Genomic DNA, 22,363 nt, shown 5'->3' on the forward strand with positions numbered 1-22,363 from the left:
TAGAAATTTCAGTAAATGTGAAAAGCCTCCTTGCACTCAAGCCACCTGGTGACAGGTATATACTCGTAGTCGTACATATATTTGAATTGGTAATCAATAATATTTGCCCATATCTCAAATGATCCAGGAATGTATTAACACAACAAATACAAATGAAATTAAAATTTGAATACAGACCAGATACATTCTTACAAGATTATAAGTAAATCACAACGGTATCACTATCAGTCTATCAGAAGACCGGGTCATGAAAGAGAACTTTTGCTATGCAAACCCCTTAAAAGAAGACAATTCACAACTTTCCCATAGGGGCAGGGCCGTTAAATTAGTCATGAAATGGACCATCTAATCATTTCTCTATCATTAAATTGACTTATATTATATATCAGGATCCAGGTTTAAACTATAATTAAAACCTAGTGTTTGAGCCCAATAACTTGAGAATTCAAATAAATGGTCATATGAAAAGACAGCGTTAATTAAAACGTTAAATAGCTTATATGGAAGAAACGTCCATTACGATAGTGAAAGTCAAACTTCACAAGCGTTTAAAAGATTAAGCTACTAAGATTAACATGAAAAGGAAAAGTAAGAGCTACTAAATTGAACTTTGCAATCAAACCTACAAAAACTTGAAGCCAATTTTTCTCTAAGGAACCTCAATATCATCCTTAAATTCCACAAAGTTAGACAAAAAAGGCCAATACTTAGCTTAATATTAAGCACATTCCATCTACAAAAGTCCAATCTTTTAACTTCTAACACAGCCTCCATAAATAAATTCAAATCCAGACTCCAGATAAGCAATTAAAAGGTCAAGATCTAGTTCTAACCTCTACCTCGAGAAAAAGTAAACAGGAAAACAAGATAGCAAATAAGGAAATGAAAATCAAATTAACGAACGGGAGTATATGATCACCAAATTAACGTGTCTATTTAGATCAAAAAGGGAAAGAAATGGACAAAAAGCTCACCGACGCCATTCGCGCAGAGCGAACCCTTCCTCTCGCATATCCTCCGGCGGCGGCAAAATCGGTTCGTCCGATGCGAAAATGCCCCCATCATCATCGTCCCCAACATCTTCTTCGTAGGATTTTCCATTTCCATTGGGCTCCAGAACGGCCGATTCGAAGGGAGAAGAGAAGTCCGGGCTAGGCGAAGGCATGCCGAAGCCGTAACCGTGGTCGGCGACGGCGTCGTCTTGGGGTAATGGTTCGGAGGAGGAGAACTCGCTGTAGGCGGCGTAACTGTCGTCGTCGAAGGGTCCACCAGCGGCAGGATCGTCGTGGAGGTGGGTTTGGTCGTCGCCGTCGTGGCGGAAAGAGTCGAAAGACGCCATTTTTGTTTCTTCAAGCTTCTGTCAGCTCCCGTGTATGTCTCTCTCTCTCTAGAGGCGATTTCAGTGTTTGAATTGTGGAGATCGTCGTGTTCGGATCGGAAGGGACAGGTGAGGGATTTTGATGCTCGATTTCCAAAAACTCGTCTCTCTCTGCTGTCTCCTCTTCTCTCTCTAAAAATGAAGGTGACGATGAAAGTTCAACTCGCCACGCGGTAATTAGGGAGTTTGAGATGAAGTAGGGGAAGCACACGGTGGCGTTGTACTTTTCTTTCTTTGAGTAATTTGCATTTGTTGGCCTACAAACTCTAAAAGATGACAACTGTTTGCACATTCTTTTAGATTTTCACAAATAGACCCTCAAAATCTTAAAATATTGATAAGTAAAGCCTTTCATCCATTTTTGCTAATTTTTTTAATGGAATAGGTCACTTGTAAAAACATGTGATCAAATAAATAAGGTTATTTTAGTAAATAGACAATTTTTGTATCAATAAATACTAAAATAAATTAAAAAACATGGAAAGAAAAACAAATCCTCTTAATTAAAAAAATAAGAAAAATAAAACTTTAAAGTTCAAACCCATTCCAAATTGATAGAGAGAAGGTAGGGATGGCAACATGACAAATTTAAGGTTGAGTGGTCTTCTCACTAACCTATTTTCTGAAAAAAAAAAAAAAAACATTATCATTCTCGTCTCATTAACCGATATAAATTAGTGTAGTACAGTGTAGGTTTCTCTACCATAAATTTAGAATACTCGTGATATCTCACTTATCCGTTTTATTATTTTCAATGTAAAATAAATAATTTATTAAGTAATTAATAAATTATACAATAGATTATTTTAAAAATAAAATTAAGATAGTTTTAAATTTTCATATATATTAAGTAATACTAGGTTGAAAGATGTGCCTAATGCGCGTCCTTTTAGGCTTATTTTTTCTTGTTCTTTAATTTGCAATTTGCATGTCATTTTTAAGTTTATTTAAAATTATTAAGTATGATAATGTTTCAATACAACCATATTTTTAAATTATTTCTTTATGAAAATAAATAAATAATTATGCTAATAATTTTATTTTTTTTCATTTATTTATTTGTTTGTTTTTAGTATTGGTTGAGATTCTTCTCCAATCAACAGAGAAGAGTAATTTTTATTTATCCAAAACTCTTTTATGATTATTTCTCGTTTGGCCCGTTGCTTTTAGCGCGTTCGTCGACGGGTGGTTGGACTCCTATAATGCGTTGATTCGTATGGTGGCGAGATTCTTTAGGAGGCGGCGGTTCTATTCTCCGTTGTCCTTCTGAGATGGCTTTACTCAAATCTGGCTTACATTCCACGGCTGATGGCTTACTGTCAGTGGATCTTTCTTTTTTAAGTTATAATAAGGGCGTTGATGTATTTGCTTCTTTGGTATTTTTTTTTGTTTTACTTTGGTGTTTTTGTTTCAGTAATAATGGAGGCGATGTCCTCCGCTTATATCCCCCACCCGTTTGTAAATAGTGTGGCGTATGTTTTCCTGTTAGAGTTCCCTCTATTCTGTGGTGTGATTGTCCCCATTACGTGGAATTTGGTCTCAGTCTACTAGGCTAGTCCATTGACTGTTCTAGTGTTGATTAACGAGCAGTGGTCAAGCTCAAAGTTTATATGCCGAGTGAGTCTTTCTCTATTTGAGTCTCAGTACTTGTATTCAATTCATCCATGTGTTATTTTAATCTTTATTGGTGGATCTAGTCATTGATTTGGAGTCAAATTCATTTGTATTTGGGGCCATTTGTGTTTTGTGTAATTTATTTGTTGTGAAATGAAATTCCCCATTTCAAAAAAAAAAAAAAAAAAAAACTCTTTTTTGGTGGGAAGAATTATAATGAATACAACGGTATAGAAAAAAGTCCAAAAAAAAAAAAAAAGTATTTCTGTTTACTAGATTTCTTTACTTAAGTGGGAAGCATTATTAATGTTCACCTTAACAACATTTTAATACAATAACTCAATAAAATTAAACAAAGAATGGAACTCTAAACAAGAGCAAGAGTGGTATCATAAATCACTACACGTCCTCATTTTGGTAACTAACGCATAGACCTGACCTCTTGTGATATAGCAGGTTCTTTCTCTATGGAAATCCGCCAGTACATTCTCGTCTGTACTTGTAATAATTCCATCAATGATCTGAAATTTTCAGAAGAAAATGGAATAACTCTATATCCTGTTTGAAGCCAGTTGCAGAGAAGTGTAAGTGAAGGATTTTCGGCCCATGAAAATGGAACTTCTTCTAGTTCCAATGACAAGTCAGTTATTCTTTCTGCACAAGATGCTCAACATCTCCCAGCTCCACCTCACTTCCTTGCCATTCGCGGTTATCCTGGAACAACAACTCAATCTGCTCCAATGACTTCCCTTTTGTTTCCGGGACAACGGTGTGGACAAACAAAACCGAAAGAGCAGAAATCGCAGAAAAGATGAAGAATGTCCCACCAACGGAAATCGCCCGGGAAACAGAAAGGAAAGACATGGCAACTATGCCACTGCTCACCCTGTTGCCAACAGCACCAAGTGCCGCTGCTTGAGCCCTCAGCCTTAGAGGGAAGATTTCGGATGTCAAAACCCAGCAGACAGGGCCAATTCCCACAGAGAAAAAAGCTACATTGCCACAAATAGATAAAATAACTAATAGAATCCCAATTTGTCCTTTTCCCAGAAAAGTAAGTGTGAAGCCCAAACTGAATAAACAAAACGTCATTCCAATGGTGCTGATATAGAGCAATGGCTTTCTCCCAAGTCTGTCTATAAGGATGATGGCAACCAATATGAAAACAGTCTTTGTGACTCCCACAGCAACAGTTGCAGCAAGTACCTTTGATTTTCCCTCGATCCCAGCTTCTATAAAGATTTCGGGGCTGTAATACACAGTTGCATCTATTCCTGTTATTTGTTGGAAACACTGAATTCCAAAACCAGTGACCAACATTCGGCGAATTGCAGGAGAAGGCCTCAACAATTCGCGCCATACAGGTTTCTCCTCGTACTTCTCTGCATTGGAAATTCCAGCAGCTAATTGTATTTCAGCCAGTCTTTCCTCCACCTCAGCCTCATTCTCATTGGTTTTCAGTAGCACTGATCTCGCTTCATCAATTCGATTCTGCATGACTAACCACCTGGGAGACTCGGGGATTATAAAAAGAGCAAAACCAATAAAGATCGAGGGTAAAATTCCCACAGCAAGCATTATCCTCCAGTTTATGTGCACTGGAAGGCCAGAAAATGCATAGTTCGAGACATAACCAAGTAAAATGCCTAGATTTATAAAAATCTCTGGAAATGAGGTGAGAGAGCCTCTGGAAACTGTGGGTGATATCTCAGCAATATAGACCGGGGCAATCATGACTCCCAAACCAATTCCAACCCCAGCCAAGAATCTACCAATCATTAGTACTTGGAACGAAGGCGCAACTGTCATTATACCTGCACCTATTTGAAAGACAACAGCGGCGAAGGCCATTGTCCACTTCCTACCAATGACATCAGATGTTTTACCTCCAGCTAAACTACCAAAAAGCGAAACGATGCTCAAAATCCCAACAAGTATTTCTTCCTGTACTTCGGTAATCTTTAAATCCTCCTGGATGAATATGATTGCTCCACTCATCACACCTACATCTGCCAAATGAGAAACAAAAAACCTGAGTTGAAATTTACTTCGGCTGAAAATTTTCCAATAGTAATTGTGGAAAATTTCTAAACAAGATGAGAATGACTATCTATGTTTCTCTCCCTAACTGATAGATAGCAAACTGCATTAAATTAATGCAGCAACCTTTCTAAGAACTTGGTTATCACCTGAAGATGCCATATAAAGAGCATGGCTATAGCAGAAGAAGAAAAGAGTTCCATAATGTTACTATTCTTTGAACCGGGGAATCTGTTACTGATCATTCCACAGAATACCAGAAAATTGAATAGCTCCTTGAAATACATCTAACATTGCTATTGCTAATAAAACTCCTTAACAAAAAAACATATAAAACAATAACAATGAACTTGCAAGCAATATGATAAAGAATTGGATTGGCTCTCACACAATTCAAACTTCACGTATTAATAATATCATAAAAAGCACAAAGTAATGACAATATTTTATATCCTCTCAGAAATATAAGAAAGGCAGAAATTTTTTCTCATATCAGTCAATTATGGAAAGCAGATTGCAAAGAGAACATATATAAAAACAAACATAATCTGCTTTGTCAAAATAAAAAAAGAGACAAAAACAAATTGCAAAAAGAGAAAACAACCGGGAAAGCCAATAAATCAAGGAAAAACAAAAACATTTATGCGTACCATAGCCAAGGAGAACATTGTTGAGAGAAGCAAAAACGGCACAGGCAAGGACATATTTCCTGGTACTGCTTCCCCTATCTTCTGTCTTATGGTGATGTTGTGAAAGGTCAAAATCGTGATCATCTGTGAGCTCAGAATCCATTCTCTTGTATTTGTTCTTAGTCCCCAACGAAATACCAGACATACCCATCTCTCCATTCCCAGTTTCTTGGACATCCATCAATCCCATCTCAAATATTATCTATCCCGAACTGCCAGTTTTCGATCCAAAAACAGGGAAACGAAGCAGACCCAGAACTTGTTTTGAAGAGTTTTGACTTTTAAGAGCTTCAGACTGAGTCCACAAATTGGGCTCTTAGATCTGAACAATGAGGGAGAAATAACTCCGCAAGTGGGACTTTTTATTTATTTATTTATTTTTTTCCAAGCAAACGAGGAAGACCCACTTGACATATTTTACCTGTTGAAAGCTTTAACATCGCGTGTGGAGCCATGGCCTTGACTTCCCAACTTTCTCTTTTCGTTAAGGAAACTTTTTTTTTTTTTTTTTTTTTAATTCAAGAGAGCTTATTAGAAAAGACGGAGATGTTTCATAAAATTAAAATTATTTTTTATTTATATATATTTTTATAAGAAAAAATATTATAGTGAATTATAAATTATAATTCAAATTATGATATAAATCTCCTCTATTTTTAACGGTTAGATTTATATAGAAAAACTGTTTATCTTATATATTTTTTAATTTAATATTATTTTAATTAAATTTAATGATTATAAATTGAGGTAAAGTCTTCAGTCTGGTATTTACTGTTTGCCGGATTGAAGCGGTAGTTGTATAATTCTGTTTAAATTGTGTATATTTATATATAAAGTCGTGTATATTTACATATAAAGTCGTGTATATTTATATATAAAGTCGTGTATAAAATTATAAGAAACGACAATGTATATTAATCTTCAAAACATGTATTTTTTATAGTAATTAGTGAACACATAACATGAAAATATGTATATTGACTGATTTATTGTATTTCATGTTAAATATACGCGACTTTACATATAAATGTACACAATTTATGTAAAATTATATAACTGCCCTTCTGATAAAGTACTTTAGTGTCTGAGGGTGTAGAGCTACATTCCTCATTATCGTGTTTCAGTTTCCCTCAGGGTATAGAGTCGGTATGTTGCGTTCTGGAGATGAAGTTGCAAGAAGTACAGAGTCGATGTTCCAGAGACAATTCCTATAAATTGATATTACTATAAAACTGTGCTATTAAAAAAATTCCTTAATTCAAATAGTTCTTTTGAGGTAACATCTGTCACATGTAAAGTTCTGAGGTCTCTGTAAATACTCTCTGAAAGATAAGGGAAATATTTGTAATTTTGAATAGTCAATGGACTAAGTGGATGTTTAGTTCATAAATTTAAAATTATTTTTATTTTATGCGTATTTTTTATGAGAAAAAAAATATATAAAAAATTATAAATTATGATTTAAAATTAAGGTCGAATGAGAAAACAAACATACCACAATAATTTTGTTTTGCTTTCATTTTCTGACTCTTCCTTCCAAATTTGTGTTTGTTAATGTCCAAGCAAAGAGGGGTATGTTCGAGATTTTTTTTTTCCTAAACAGTTGTGTCTGATATTAGAGTTGTTAGTTGGTGTACTCAGGTCTGCGTTGTTTTCTGAGTAAGGGTAGTAAGGGTGTAAATTTATTTGGATTATTTCTTGGGTTCTTCTACCTCTACATAGGAACTCGTACGGACAGTGAGGATTTTTAATCGGTAGATCTTATTAAAAATATATAAAAGACAAAAAAATTACAAAATAGGCAGTTTTTCAGGACAAAAAGAAAAAAAAAGGACTTCTTCATGACAAGAATAAAAAAAAAAGGTTCAAAAAAGACTAAAATAAAAAAATAAATCACAATTAGAACCGAAATGAAAAAGATAAAATTTCAAGGTAAAAATAAAAAGGGTTAAAATAAAGAAATAAATAAGTTTTACAGTAAAAAGAATTAAAAAGAAAAGTAAAATAAAATTTTAGGAAAAATAAAAAAGAAAAAAAAAGACTAAAATGAAAAAATAAATAAATTTTAAGATAAAAAACAGAGAAAAGTTAAAAGAAAAAAAAATGAAATTTCAAGATAAAAATAAAAAAAGGTCAAAAAGGACCAATAAAAAATAAATGAGTTTTATAGTAAAAAGAAGCAAAAAAAAAATAAAATGAAGAAATCAATAAATTTTAATTAAAAATAAAGAAAATGAAAAATAAAATAAAATAAAATTTTAGGATAAAGATTAAAACAAGAGTAAAAGGGACTAAACTAAAGAAAATAAATAAATTAAGAGTTAGAAAACAAAAAGAATAGAAAAAAGGGCTTGAAAAAAACAAAGAGAGGGAGGTCACTTTTTCCCCCAATTTGGTCGTATTGGTCCAAAAAGTATATAATTAAAAGTTTTTATAAAAAATTATATTTAATTTTTTTTATACAGTAAAAAATTTGAGTTAAAAAATTTAAATCCTAAATTAAACTAAGCGTAACATAGAGATGATACTAAATTGAAATTATCCAAAACGTGGCCGTATTGGTCCAAAAAGTATATAAAAACATTAGGGTAAATTTGGGATTTCCTCGAACCGCCATAACAAACAATTCACTCTCTATCTCTCCGTCTGTATCTGGCTTCGCGTCTTCTCCCAATTTCTCTAACCTCACTGCCATGTTGTTCATCACATCCCTGAACCAGAAAACCCTAGCCTTAAACCTAAACCCCAGCACCACCACTCTCCATGGCCTCAAGCTCGCAATCCATGAAATCTCCGGCACACCAATTCCCCTCCAACGTCTCTTCCTCTCCCAAAGCCTCCAATTGTACTCGATCACCGACTCCACTCTCCTCTCCGACATCGGAGTCCGTGCCAATTCAACCCTAACCCTCCACATCCCCTTCCATGGCGGAACCCAACCTCCCGCCATCCCCAAACCCCGCCTCGAATTCCTCAACTCGAAACCTCCGGCCAACTATGTCGCCGGACTCGGCCGTGGTGCCACCGGGTTCACTACCCGGTCCGATATCGGTCCCGCGAGGGCCGCTCCTGATCTCCCTGATCGCTCCGCCACTACCATCGGTGGCGCTGCTGGAGCTCCAGCCGTCGGTCGAGGCAGGGGAAAGCCTGGCGATGAAGAGGAGGAGGAAGAGGGCGACGACAAGGGTTACGACGAGAATCAGAAATTCGATGAGTTCGAAGGGAACGACGTCGGATTGTTCGCGTCAGCGGAGTATGATGAGGACGATAAGGAGGCCGATGCAGTCTGGGAAGCGATTGACATGAGAATGGATTCGAGGAGGAAGGATCGGAGAGAGGCCAGATTGAAGCAAGAGATTGAGAAGTACAGAGCGTCGAATCCGAAGATTACCGAGCAATTTGCGGATTTGAAGAGGAAATTGCACACTTTGTCTACTCAAGAGTGGGATAGTATACCCGAAATTGGGGATTACTCGTTGAGGAATAAGAGAAAGAGGTTTGAGAGCTTTGTGCCTGTTCCAGACACGCTTCTCGAGAAGGCGAGGAAAGAAAAGGAACATGTCACCGCGTTAGACCCGAAGAGTAGGGCTGCTGGTGGGACGGAGACGCCGTGGGGCCAGACTCCGGTTACGGATTTGACGGCCGTTGGCGAGGGAAGAGGTACTGTTCTGTCTTTGAAATTAGATAGGCTTTCGGATTCTGTATCTGGGTTGACTGTTGTAGATCCCAAGGGGTACCTTACTGATCTTAAGAGCATGAAAATTACTAGTGACGCTGAGATTTCTGATATAAAGAAGGCGAGGTTATTGCTAAAAAGTGTAACTCAGACGAATCCAAAGCATCCTCCGGGGTGGATTGCTGCGGCAAGGTTGGAGGAAGTGGCTGGAAAAATTCAGGCTGCGAGACAGTTGATTAAAAGGGGGTGTGAGGAGTGCCCCAAGAATGAGGATGTGTGGTTGGAGGCTTGTAGGCTTTCGAGCCCGGATGAGGCGAAAGCTGTGATTGCTAGGGGAGTGAAGTCCATACCAAATTCGGTGAAGTTGTGGATGCAAGCGGCGAAATTGGAGCATGATGATTTGAATAAGAGCAGGGTTTTGAGGAAAGGTTTGGAACACATTCCCGATTCCGTTAGGCTGTGGAAGGCGGTTGTGGAGCTCGCTAATGAGGACGACGCTAGGCGTTTGCTTCATAGGGCGGTAGAATGTTGCCCTTTGCATGTTGAGTTGTGGCTTGCGCTTGCGAGGTTGGAGACCTACGACAGTGCTAAGAAGGTCCTTAATAGGGCGAGAGAGAAGCTGGCTAAGGAGCCTGCTATTTGGATCACTGCTGCGAAATTGGAAGAAGCTAATGGGAATACTTCCATGGTTGGGAAGATAATTGAAAGAGGTATAAGGGCTTTGCAAAGAGAAGGGCTGGAGATTGATAGAGAAGCCTGGATGAAGGAGGCTGAGGCTGCTGAACGTGCAGGGTCCGTTGCCACTTGCCAAGCTATCATTCATAATACAATTGGGATTGGCGTGGAGGATGAAGATAGGAAGAGAACATGGGTTGCTGATGCTGAGGAGTGCAAGAAAAGGGGATCTATTGAGACTGCCAGAGCTATCTACGCTCATGCACTCACTGTGTTCTTGACCAAGAAGAGCATATGGCTCAAAGCAGCACAGCTTGAGAAGAGCCATGGGACCAGGGAATCTCTTGATGCTCTGCTTCGTAGGGCTGTAACCTATCGACCGCAGGCTGAAGTTTTATGGCTTATGGGTGCAAAGGAAAAGTGGCTTGCTGGGGATGTGCCTGCAGCTCGTGCAATCCTCCAAGAAGCTTATGCTGCAATTCCCAATTCTGAGGAAATTTGGCTTGCTGCATTTAAGCTTGAGTTTGAGAACCACGAGCCAGAGAGAGCTAGGATGCTTCTTGCTAAAGCCCGAGAAAGGGGAGGCACAGAGAGAGTCTGGATGAAATCAGCCATTGTTGAGAGAGAATTGGGTAATGTGGATGAGGAAAGAAGGTTGCTCGATGAAGGGCTCAAAAAATTTCCTTCATTCTTTAAGCTGTGGCTGATGCTTGGTCAGCTAGAGGAGCGGCTCGGTCGCTTGGAAAAGGCAAAGGAGGCTTATTACTCGGGTCTGAAGCAGTGCCCGAATTGTATACCGCTTTGGATTTCTCTTTCCACGCTTGAAGAAGAGATGAATGGGCTGAGTAAAGCTCGTGCAGTTCTTACCATGGCCAGGAAGAAGAATCCACAAAATCCAGAGCTCTGGCTTGCTGCAGTTCGAGCTGAATTGAAGCACGGAAATAAGAAAGAAGCTGACATATTGATGGCTAAGGCGCTTCAGGAGTGTCCCAACAGCGGTATATTATGGGCGGCCTCAATTGAGATGGTACCTCGTCCCCAACGCAAAACCAAGAGCATGGATGCTGTTAAGAAATGTGACCACGATCCTCATGTCATTGCTGCTGTGGCCAAGTTGTTTTGGCATGATAGAAAGGTGGATAAAGCAAGGACTTGGCTTAACAGGGCCGTTACGCTCGGTCCGGATATTGGTGATTTCTGGGCATTGTGTTACAAGTTTGAGCTCCAACATGGGAACGAAGAGACGCAGAAGGATGTGCTTAAAAAATGTATTGCTGCAGAACCAAAGCACGGTGAGAAATGGCAGGCGGTATCAAAGGCTGTGGAGAATTCTCACCAACCAATTGAAGCAGTTTTGAAGAAAGTAGTAGTCGCCTTTGGAAAGGAAGAGAGTGCAGCTGAAAATAATAAACATTAAAGGTTATAGATCTTCTTGCTTCTTCTCTCTTGGACCTACGAGATTTGCATATTTCCTTACTTTGTTGTCAACAACTACTCTGATGATTAACGACAGCTCAGATTTAAAGGAGGTGCTGTGTTTTTCTTTAGATGTTATGACACTATTTTGTTTTATTATCTCTGCGTTCTTGTTTATATTTATGTTTTTATTCTATTATATTTCAATTTTTAGTTTCTGCAATTGCTTGTCTCCATTCATTTCACCGATTTGAGTTTAGAATTCGAGTTTTGTTACAGTAAAAAACTCTCAGAAACACACATATAACTTTTTTACTACAGTAAAAAATTCTCACATAAAGTCGAATCTCAACTCGAATTAAAAATTCAAATAAATGAACTAAACGGGCTCTAAGTCTCCCTTTGTTAGATTCTTCCTCAAATTCATTTCTGTTGCCACTTGCTTACACTGGTTATATGGAAATGTCTTTTCATTCAATTTGTTACTTTGCTTGTCTGTTATTTGCTTTATTCTGCTGCAGTTATTGTCAGTTAATTCAAAATTCCCTCTAAGGTTCCCTTATTTTTTTTAAAAATCCCTCGTAAGATTTTTTTCTTTTTTCTTATTTATCCTTTTACCTTCATCTCCTTGGAGCCGTTACTGTTTATGTTTCTAGTGAAATAAATACATAAATATCACGTTTGTCAATTGATGCTTGTATCTCTACTCTCACTTAGGCTTTCTTGCTGAGTTAGCTTTAAAAGAGAAGCGGCTCTTACCACTTGAATAAGATAAGGGTTTATTAGCATAATTGCGTCCCGAACGTATTATGGTTTAGCAAATTACCCTTAAACTTTTAATTTTAACAATTAACTCCCAAACTTATAAATTTTCGGTAATGTGCACCATTTTATTAAATTTGTTTAAATTTTTTTGCTAGATTTAAGATATTAAAAGTCTAGAAATTAAAAAATTTGTGTTATATTTGAATTAAGATGTTGAAATTTTTTGTTGAACGTGTTTTTCCGACACTAATTTAACACAATCATCATCAAAATAAGGAATATTGTAATAATTTTACAAGTTAAGAGGGCATTTTGTCAAAATTAAAGTTTGGAGGGTAATTTGTTAAATCACGACAAATTTAAGAGAAAATGTGCTAAAAACCCTTAAGAATAATCAAGGCTTAATACGTTGTTTGAAAGCGGTCCTGTATCATTTATGCTTTGAAATGTGCAGCGTTCCTGGTAGCTTTAGTTCGTTAATGGCTAATTTGGCCATTTCAATTCTTTCTTCTACCTTACTCTTTTGCGTTTTAGTATCTGCTTCATTTGGACCGACTCTCTTTTGTTGCTGGTTTTCTAGGATCAATTATGGGTCTCATGGCTCATTAGTTCAAGAGATAAGGAAATTAGGTGATAAAAGGTAATATAGTGTATACTATGCATTTAGTTCACCACTTGATTGAAGTTTCTTCTTCCAATGCTGTCATGGGAACACATGTAGTCTCTCTTTCTCTCTTCCATTTGTATTCTTTTGGAGTTAACAGTTTCAGAAACAGTATGAGAAATTTCTGGCAGAAAGTGATGGATATGAATTCAGCTGTTAGTACTTGTACTGTTTGACGACATGTTTTGCAAAATCAGTCTTGTACTGGTTATGGTTGTAATATGCCATTGCTTCTAACTGCAGTTGTCGAAACCAAATAGTGACTCAAGTTTAACTCGGATTCTGAAATTTACATGTAAATCAACGGAATTGGATTCATTAATAAACTCAGGGTCCGTTTTTTTCATGCATTTAAATTCATAATTTTAATTCTTCTACAGTATTTTCTTCTAACAAAAAATTAAAATTTTAAATATTAAAATCAAGAATCACTAATTTAAACGCACTAAAGTTCTACCCTCAAATATTGGCACAAAAGGATAGTGTACTACTACCTTGTATAACTCAACCTTCTACATTTACAAGAGATTTTAATTTATTTTATTTTCCTCCTTGTTGGATTCTGCACTTGAAATGTACGAATTCTTTAAGAAGACAGTGCGCAAGGAAACCATCTGCGTTATGCAAGACTTGTCTAAGCCAATCCAACGAGCTTCTCACTGATCTCCCATAACCTTCGTGCCTTCTCTGCATCACTGGCTTCTTTGGATAGCTGGTTTTCGAATGAGGAAGAGTTCTTGTTCCAGCTCCAATACACTCCTGATTTTTCTAGGCTTGGATCGCTTACGACCTGGAAAAGAAAGCTCCATTTTAGTTCTCAGAGAGACGAGTAAGAATTCACATACGCAAATATGTTGTTCAATGCGAAAGAGTTTAAGCTGACCTGCGCGAGTCTTTTTCCGGCTTCTTCTTCAGAAACATAGCCTTTGGTGATGTACTTCTGGAACGGAGGGAATAGAAGCCTGAACAATGGTATGTGCTCCCTGAATAATCCTGTTGTAGCAATGCAACCCGGATAGAGAGAGGCGAACGTGACTCCGGTTTCTTCATGGTAACGCCTATGAAACTCTTGCATAGCGAGCATATTGCACACTTTGCTGTCTTTGTAGGCTTTTGCACCGTCGAATTCTCCCCCGTCTATCATTACTGAGTTGTTTATCCGATTCAAGCCTCCAGCAAGACCTCTTAAGTCGCCAAGGTTGGCCTTTGGTGGCACATTTCCGGCCAAGGTGTTTGTGTTTCCTATAGCCCCAGCGTAGCAAAATCAGCAATTTCATTACAAAAAACTTGGTTATTGTTTCCTAAAAGATTATTTCATTACAGATATTCTTCTAATAAGTTCTTTGATATAAAATCTTCAAATACTGACATGGTATAGGTTTTAAAGTTCTTCACCACGATTCTGTTGTTAATGTGCTAGTGTAATATAAGAGCCAGATTAATACCTGTAATGGAGCCAACAATGATGAGACGCTTAAATGAGTAATCTGATTTTTTCAAGTCATCAAGAAGCAGCCGTGCCAGGAGGAAGTGACCGAGGTGGTTAGTCCCCACGCTGAGTTCGAATCCTTCAGCAGTGTAAGATGGCTCCTTTGCAGTGGGCAAGTATACAGCAGCATTGCAAACCAACACATCGAGTGGCCTGCCCGATTGGCGGAAGTTGTCTGCAAACTGCCGCACACTGTCAAGAGAAGCAAGATCGAGATGCATAACGGTGTAATTCTCCTTGTCTATGGCAACTGATTTAGCGGCCTTTTCCGCCTTTAGGAAATTCCTACACGCCATAATTACGTGCCATTTCCCCGTATCCGCAAGTGCTTTGGCTGTGGCTAGACCCAGTCCAGAGGATGCTCCGGTAATTATTACAGTGCCTTTCCTCAAAGTCTTCTTTTCTTCTGGTGAAGCTTGCTCAATGTCAGGACTTGCTGTTGCCGTCTGTGCTCTAATGGGTCTAACTTGTAGAGCCTTATTTCTTAAAACCTGCATGTGATAGTGTGATAAAAATCCTTAAGAGAAAAATCAGAAATCTTTGTAATACTAATTTAAACCCAGGGAAATTTATATTATCCTCACTAGTATCACATATTCCACTGAAATCAAATATAAGCCCATTTTCTGTTGGATAATTAACTCTGTAATTTCCTTGTATACTCAAATCAAAACTAAGATATTGCACAAATTAAAGACTTCAGTTCGGTTGATTGAGAAACAAAATTCATGCTTGTTAATTTCAGTTTGAAATTTTAGTCATTTTTCTTTCAGGTTTTTTGAACAGAAAATAAACCTTTATACATTCTTCATTGCTGATACCATTTAATTTAATTAAGCTTCATACAGATATTTCGAACAGTTAAAGTTACTTCAATTCTCATAAGAAGCTCTACTTCATTTATAATGAACTTCTAGGAAATGGATTTGGCCATGAATACTAATTAACGTTGTATCCAAAGCTAATAGTGTGATAAAACAACATAATAAAACATGCTACCTACTTACCAGAGAAGACTTGTATTCAGCTCTGATATAATCACTCACTGAATCTCCAAAGAAACCCACATCCTTAAAAGAAAAACTGGGTTTCCCCTGTAAAGAAGTCCCTTACATGAGTCACAAGAGAGACGAGAGAATCGATGCTGAACAAATAAAACTAGCTTAAAAATTAGCTAAAAGAGCTAAAAACAAGTTTGTTTACCCCTTTGTGGATGGTGACAGCGGTCGGAAGTAACGAGGATGCTTGGAGAGCCATGAGTCCAAATGAGGCACTAATTGGCTGAGAGTGTTGGAGAAGGATATTGTTGAATTTGGGTGCTTTGCATTTTTCAATGTGTTCATCTCTCGTGCGAGGTCGGATAGGATAGTTTTGGATTGCTGACAAATTATGCCACCTGGGTTTTTCCCAACCAATCAGATTGTGAGTTTTGGATTCTCATTGATATGTAACGTATGATATGGGTTCTGTTTATACTTTATTGTCGGGTGGCATCTTGAGCTCTCTAATAGATCAAGAATTTATGAACAAGCGCCTACCTATTCATTTCAATGAGGGTTAAAACCCCGCTACTTAAACCGTATTTATTTTATGATTTAAATTATATTAATATTTTTTTTATATAAATTTAATTTATTTTTTATATTATAATATTTTTTTCTCATATAACCTAAGTTATAATTTAGAGTGTAAATGAACACACTAATACAAATGAAGTGAGTTTTGTTAGGTGGGTAGGTAAGACTAAGGTTGTTCATGGGTTGGGTTAGTGCAGGTTAGGAATTTTTCTTCCCCCGTTCCAAAAGGTGCTGATTGGACATATTTAGCCCCAATGATGTTAAAAAAATTTCACAACCTGATGATATTTGGGTTGGATTAGGGCGGTGCGGAGTGGGTTAGGTGGTCGGTTTTAACATTCAAAGAATTAAAGACTCAAAGTTCAATCTAACATTCAAAGTTCATCATCAAATTGAAATAATAACTCCAACATTCAAACAGATAGAAATTCAAAGTTCAATCCAACATCAAACATGAAATAAAGTAGTTCATACAACATCAAACATAAAGCAAAGTAGTCCATCCAACATCAAACAAAAATTAGTCTACACTCATAAATTTATCTTTAACATAAAGCAAACATAGAGACTTAATTCAAACATGAAGAAACTAGAGAGTAAAAATGAGTTGTCTGTCTAGGATTAAATATTAAAAGAGGCAAGTTAGAGTGCGGGTTGAGTTGGAGTGTGCGGGTTGGGTTGGAGTGTGCGGGCCATTATAGGCCCAACCCACACCCCACCCCAAAACTTCGGGCCAGACATTGAATGAGTAGAAAAAAAAAATTTAATACTAGAAATTACATTTTTCGGGTTGGGTTGGGGTGAGGTGGGTTGGGCCTGCGAGTTTTGTGGGATGATGAACAGCCCTAGGTAAGACCCACCACTTTATGAGACCATCTTCAATGCAAAAGTTAATGTCAATTGTATATTATGAGAAATAGGAAAATATGTCAATACTTGAGATGAATTAAAATTAATAGGCAAATAGTTTACATAAGTTAATAAATAGGCCAAATTACTGTTTTCGTCCATAACTTGTCTGGTTATGAATCATAACTTGATAAGTTATTGTCCATAAATCACGGTTTTTGTCTATAACTTGTCTGACTATGAACCATAACTTGACAAGTTTGTCCATAACTTATCTGGTTATGAACCATAACTTGACAAGTTATGGCCTATTAATTTTTATAACTAAAAATTGGCCTATATACTTCCTTAAGCTTTTCATATTGGCATATTTTCTACTATTTTTGTTGTATATTTAACATCAAAAAGTATGATATGGTATGTTATTTTTATTTTTACTTCAATGCATAATGTTATTTAAAATGTCAAATCTAGTTTTTCTCATAATTATTAAGTTTTAAAAGTTGTAAAAGTAAATTTTTATTTTTAAAATAATTAAGAAATACAAAAGTTGAAATGATTACATGAAAAGATAAAACATTTCAACTAATAATAATCAAATGCCAAATTTTCTATATATTAGACTTAGTGAGATATTTACCACAAAGTATAACATATGAAAAATTTGACACAATAAATAGCATTGCATTGGAGAGTGTTTTCACTCAAATACTAAATTTATAATTGACACATCAATTATAACATTGTATTGAAGATACTCTGAGTGTGAAGCTATAGAAATGAATACCATTTTTATATGAAGAATAATATAATCTTTGCATTGAACACAAGTTAACCAATACCATAAGATATAATTGAAAGGTAAAAACCTTACAAAAACTAAAGGTATGTTTGTTTCACAATTCAAATTCTTAATTTGAATTGTATATGTGAGAGAAAAATATTGTAGTAAAAAAGTTGAATTTAATTTTTTTTTTTAAAAGCATTGTATATAATAAAACTTAAGTTGAGTCATGAAAAAAACAATGCTAAATATTTATAAAAATGGGAGTCTATAAAGTTTGACTTTCCCTATCTCCAACAGTTTCTTGTTATTCTAAATGACAATGAGTTTTATGGACTTGTGATTCTAATTATTAGAGGCAACTAATGGCGGATGACATTTTGGGTGAAATATTATAGTTTTTTTTTTATTTGTGAACAATTAGTATCTAATATTTTGTAATAAAATTTTTTGAAGGTAATATATTATTTTGTGATATAATAATAATTATTAATTAATGAAATATTACATAATGATTAAAAAATTATTTTATAATCTTTATTTTTTAAGGACTTTCTTTGGTGTTATTTTTAAAAAAACACCGGTATTCACTGTTTATTAGCTATCAAATGTGTATTAAATCTTATCAAATTAAATTAAAAAATAATATAAATTTGATAGTTGATAAGTAAAGAACCTCGATATTTCTAAAAAGAGAAATTCTTTTTTTTTTCAACTGTAACTCTGCAAAAATTGTAACCGTTAAAACCTGTAGTGTCACCTTATTATTCAACTCCGCAAAATTGAATAATTACAAAAATAGACCCTTTAGTGACAACTTTGTTCTCGCTAAAAAGTGTATCCTTTATCGGCGATGATTGTGGTGATGATCATCGTGATCTAAAATCTCAATTTGTTTTATTTTTTTTACATTTTTATTTTTATTTTCATTTTTACTTTTGTTTTCATTTTTATTTATGTTTTTGTTTTATTATTATTATTATTTTTTTTTTTTCATGTTATACGCCTGCAGGTGGTGAACAGTCACAAGTTTGGGGCCTATGTGTAGCTGCGATTGTCATGTGTTAAGGTTTTTTTTTTTTTTTAACTGGGATGTGCTTGAATTTTGAGATTGCAAAATCTCAAGGGCTGAGCTAGAGAAGGATATTCATATTAATCAATAATAAAAGTTAAAAATTCAGATTCAGAATATTTGTCTTTTTTACTTTTTTTTTAGGGTGCTCTTCTATTTTTTATGAGCTCAATTATAATAAGGAATGAACTATAATATATTTGATGTTACCTTGAAAAAAAAAAAAATGAATTTGAGCATCTTCAAGATCTTCAAGCGGCTGATTTGATGGCCTTCTTCGACCTTGCTTCATTTTCTTTTTAATTTTCTGTTTAGTTGTTTCTTTTTCCCCAGCCTTGCCCTTATTGGCGCGTGTGAGAGACTCGTTGACCACTGCATTCAAGTTTTCCAGCAATGTTATCAATTGAAGTGATTGTATCAAAATTTTCAAACTTAGGTGTAGATGATCAACTTTTATCCAATTTTTCCAATATCAATTATTCAATTTACCTAATCAGTCTTAGCTACCTAGTACCATTTCTGTGAGGCCAAAATTCAGTTATAGAAGAGGCAATAAGACTATAAATTGAGCAGACTTTTTTCGGTACGTCAACATATTGGTTAGTCAGATTTTTTGTTTGTTAAATTTATATAAAAACATGTAAAAATAAAAAAATACGTAAATTTAACGCTTAAAAAAATTTAACTTATTAATATGCCGACGCATCAAAAAATCTCGCTAAATTGATATGAAAACATGAAAAATTAGTGGTTGAAACTGTAACAATATATTAGACAAGACCATCGATTCAACATTTATCAGTCCTACGATTGGTCTTTTTCATACTTAAATCTTGATTTGTTATTTTTTTCTTGATAAAATTAACTTTTGAACCCCCATACGTGACGAGACAAGTATTAATCAAGATTGCTCCAGAGAGGGGAAAAAAAAAGTGATCAAAGTTTGTTCATTTTGATCAAGATTGTTTCAGAGAAAAAAAAATGTTCAAGTTTGCTCAATTTTCATTTTTTTTTTCTTAACTTATTTATCCCGGTTCCATTATTTTTTTTTAGTAGGATTTCAAATTTGTAGGTCCTTGGAGTTCCAATATAAAAAAGAATCTACCTATTAGGAGGATTAGTAGCTCTATAGCCCAAAGTCCTTTTAAACTTATTTTCTATTTTACGTCCGGTCAATGTAGAACTTAATACACATATTCCCAACAATCCTCGAACCATAAAAACCCCTCATCCAATTGTTTCCACTCACAATTTAACTTCTTAAGCGTGTACCTAGTTACATTTTTTTTTTTAATCTGACTCTGATACCACTTATTAAGGGCCCATTTAATTTGTTGATTCAAGTTTTTAATTCAAGTTGAGATGTAATTTTATATGAGAGCATTTTACTGTAGTGAAAAAGTTAAATGTGACTGTTTCTGAGAACTTTTTACTGTAATAAAACTCAAATTGATGAAATAAACGGGACCTAAATCACTAAAATTTCGTCCTAAAAAGTTAACTTGTTGGGGGTAGTAACCCATGCCTTATTAATTTATTTTTCTTTACAAGTCTCACCAATATGACTTTGTTGGCACATTCCTAACACAGGGAATGCTACACCAGTAGCATTTATGTTTGAACAGTATCATCTTTTCAAGTGCTTTTTTATACTCTATATTTTAAATTTATTCAGAAAGTATACAATCGGTTTTAAATCTTATAAAAAATATACCTTTGAATTATAGTTAATTCATAATCTATACTCTTTTTCGATCAAAACTGACAAATAAAATTACCAAGTTATCCTTATAAAGGAATTGTATAATTATTTAGAAATAGGAATAGGCATCATATACAAGCTTCCTCTAAGAATAATTTAGTCATTTTACAAGTCAAAATAACGACAAAGGTATAGATTTGAATATTAACTGTAATTCGAAGGTATATTTTTTATGAGATTAAAAATCAATAGTATACTTTCTAAATAAACATAAAAAATAAGGTTAAAAATGTAAATAACCTTAAATAAATTTTGAAATAATTATGGCATGATTCAACATAGAAAAACACCATAATGATAATGATACTCTATCACAAAAGACCATCCATATTCCATAAAAATAGAAACAGTTTCTTGACTGATTAAAGGTTGAATTATGTTCAATGCCTATTCCGCACTTCCTCCTCCCACCAAAAAAAAAAAAAAAAAATTGAAACGGCTAAATTCTGAAGCGATAAATTTTATCTTACTATTTTTTAATCATATTCATTCAATATTATAAAAACTCTTGTTCTTACCAAATCCAAATTTGTTCCCAAGCAATTTCTTCAAATTTTTATTTTTTTTTATGAACAAAAAACAAAAGATATGTCCCGACCAAGTAGAACTGGTAATGTAGTAATTTATATTATATCCGTATATTGTGCTTAAATACAATATCAATTTCTTGGTTTGGTTTAAAATGATAGGATTAGTTAAATAATCCAAGAGTTACCCCCACCACTAGTTTAGATATTTTGTCAATGAATAATGCTATTATGGGTATCATTAGTGTTAGATTAGTAAGACCATTTCTAATCATATCATGTCTTCTAATTATCATTAAAAGCTCATTGTTATCGTGCCGTCACAAATAAGATAAGTTGGTCTGTGATCTCATGGGCCGGTGAGTAGGTCCCACCTATGCCCATCATGTTAGTCAATTGCCTAATCGTAAAAGTAAGTCAAAACAATTTGATGTGGAAAGCTGTTCCTTTAAGTAAATGCTGCTTTGTTTTTCCTCCTTTGTCGAGAATTTTTTTAAGGTTCCGTAATTTTATTGATTTGAATTTAAAATTTGAGTTTTATTATAGTAAATTTTTTTTAAAAATAGTCACATTTTATTTTTTTACTATAATAAAAATTTTTATATAAAATTACATCTCAATTTAAATTAAAAACTCAAATTAACGAACTAAATGGGTTTTAAATCTTACTGAAATGCAAACTTGATAAATTAAAACAGTTCTGGTAGGTATATTCGGAGTGAGAAACAATATAAATATACAAAGAAGATTGAAAAGAAGGAATCTCATTCCTAAACGTGATGATTCCACAAATATTCAATTTAAATTACAAGTTAAACTCTTTTATTGTAGTATTTTTTTCACATAAATTTAAATTTAATTTTTTTATTACAGTATTTTTTTTTTTACATAAAAAACTTGACTCGTGATTTGTATTGTAAAAAAAACACATTATAATTTGAGGAGAAAAGAAAAAAAAAATCTTAATGAGCCAAACTATTGATAAGATCTCACCGGACTACTGCACAAAAACGTGTAGGACTTTAATTTTCTTATTTGTTTTCTTATTTTTGTTTTTGAGAAGACTTGTCGATAAGGCCTACGCACCCACCCTTTTCCTTTGATATTATCATCTCAAATGTCCTCCCCCCAAATGATCCAAAATTAAGAGCTTCATTATTTAGGAAGTGCTCAAATAAATTAATGTTAAGGACACCAACTCAAATATATATTTATATAATAAGTGATTGTGATATGTGAGTTATTATTATTTTTTATTAATAAATGTAATATTTTTTATTAATTAACGTGATAATGTTTTAAATACCTACTAAATTAAAAAATAACAACTCATATATATCATATCAATTAGTACATAAGAGTTGAGATTAAAGTTACCGTCTCTAA

General features: G+C 34.7%; 4 protein-coding genes across 4 annotated transcripts; 1 reads left to right on the plus strand and 3 right to left on the minus strand.

Moving 5' to 3' along the window:
* Nucleotides 1-916: 916 nt before the first annotated feature.
* LOC112092194 (clathrin light chain 1-like) lies at nt 917-1,556 on the minus strand. The gene has a single exon (XM_024167658.1). It carries the CDS (start codon nt 1,337-1,339, stop codon nt 971-973), a length of 369 nt encoding a protein of 122 aa, XP_024023426.1. The 5' UTR covers nt 1,340-1,556; the 3' UTR covers nt 917-970.
* Nucleotides 1,557-3,240: 1,684 nt separating this feature from the next.
* On the minus strand, nt 3,241-6,068 carry LOC21394832 (probable polyol transporter 4). The gene is made up of 2 exons (XM_010101272.2): nt 5,683-6,068; nt 3,241-5,001 (listed from the first exon to the last, which is right to left on the minus strand). The coding sequence occupies exons 1-2, from the start codon at nt 5,909-5,911 to the stop codon at nt 3,638-3,640; spliced, it is 1,593 nt and encodes a 530-aa protein (XP_010099574.1). The 5' UTR covers nt 5,912-6,068; the 3' UTR covers nt 3,241-3,637.
* A 2,272-nt stretch (nt 6,069-8,340) lies between these two features.
* LOC21394833 (protein STABILIZED1) lies at nt 8,341-11,647 on the plus strand. Its single transcript, XM_010101273.2, has one exon. It carries the CDS (start codon nt 8,415-8,417, stop codon nt 11,487-11,489), a length of 3,075 nt encoding a protein of 1,024 aa, XP_010099575.1. The 5' UTR covers nt 8,341-8,414; the 3' UTR covers nt 11,490-11,647.
* Nucleotides 11,648-13,272: 1,625 nt separating this feature from the next.
* Nucleotides 13,273-15,817, minus strand: LOC21394834 (protochlorophyllide reductase). Its single transcript, XM_010101274.2, has 5 exons — nt 15,610-15,817; nt 15,414-15,500; nt 14,363-14,897; nt 13,801-14,159; nt 13,273-13,707 (listed from the first exon to the last, which is right to left on the minus strand). Exons 1-5 carry the CDS (start codon nt 15,661-15,663, stop codon nt 13,552-13,554), a joined length of 1,191 nt encoding a protein of 396 aa, XP_010099576.1. The 5' UTR covers nt 15,664-15,817; the 3' UTR covers nt 13,273-13,551.
* Nucleotides 15,818-22,363: the final 6,546 nt, after the last annotated feature.

Source organism: Morus notabilis, unplaced genomic scaffold (assembly GCF_000414095.1).
Source record: "Morus notabilis unplaced genomic scaffold, ASM41409v2 Scaffold732, whole genome shotgun sequence".
Taxonomy (NCBI): domain Eukaryota; kingdom Viridiplantae; phylum Streptophyta; class Magnoliopsida; order Rosales; family Moraceae; genus Morus; species Morus notabilis.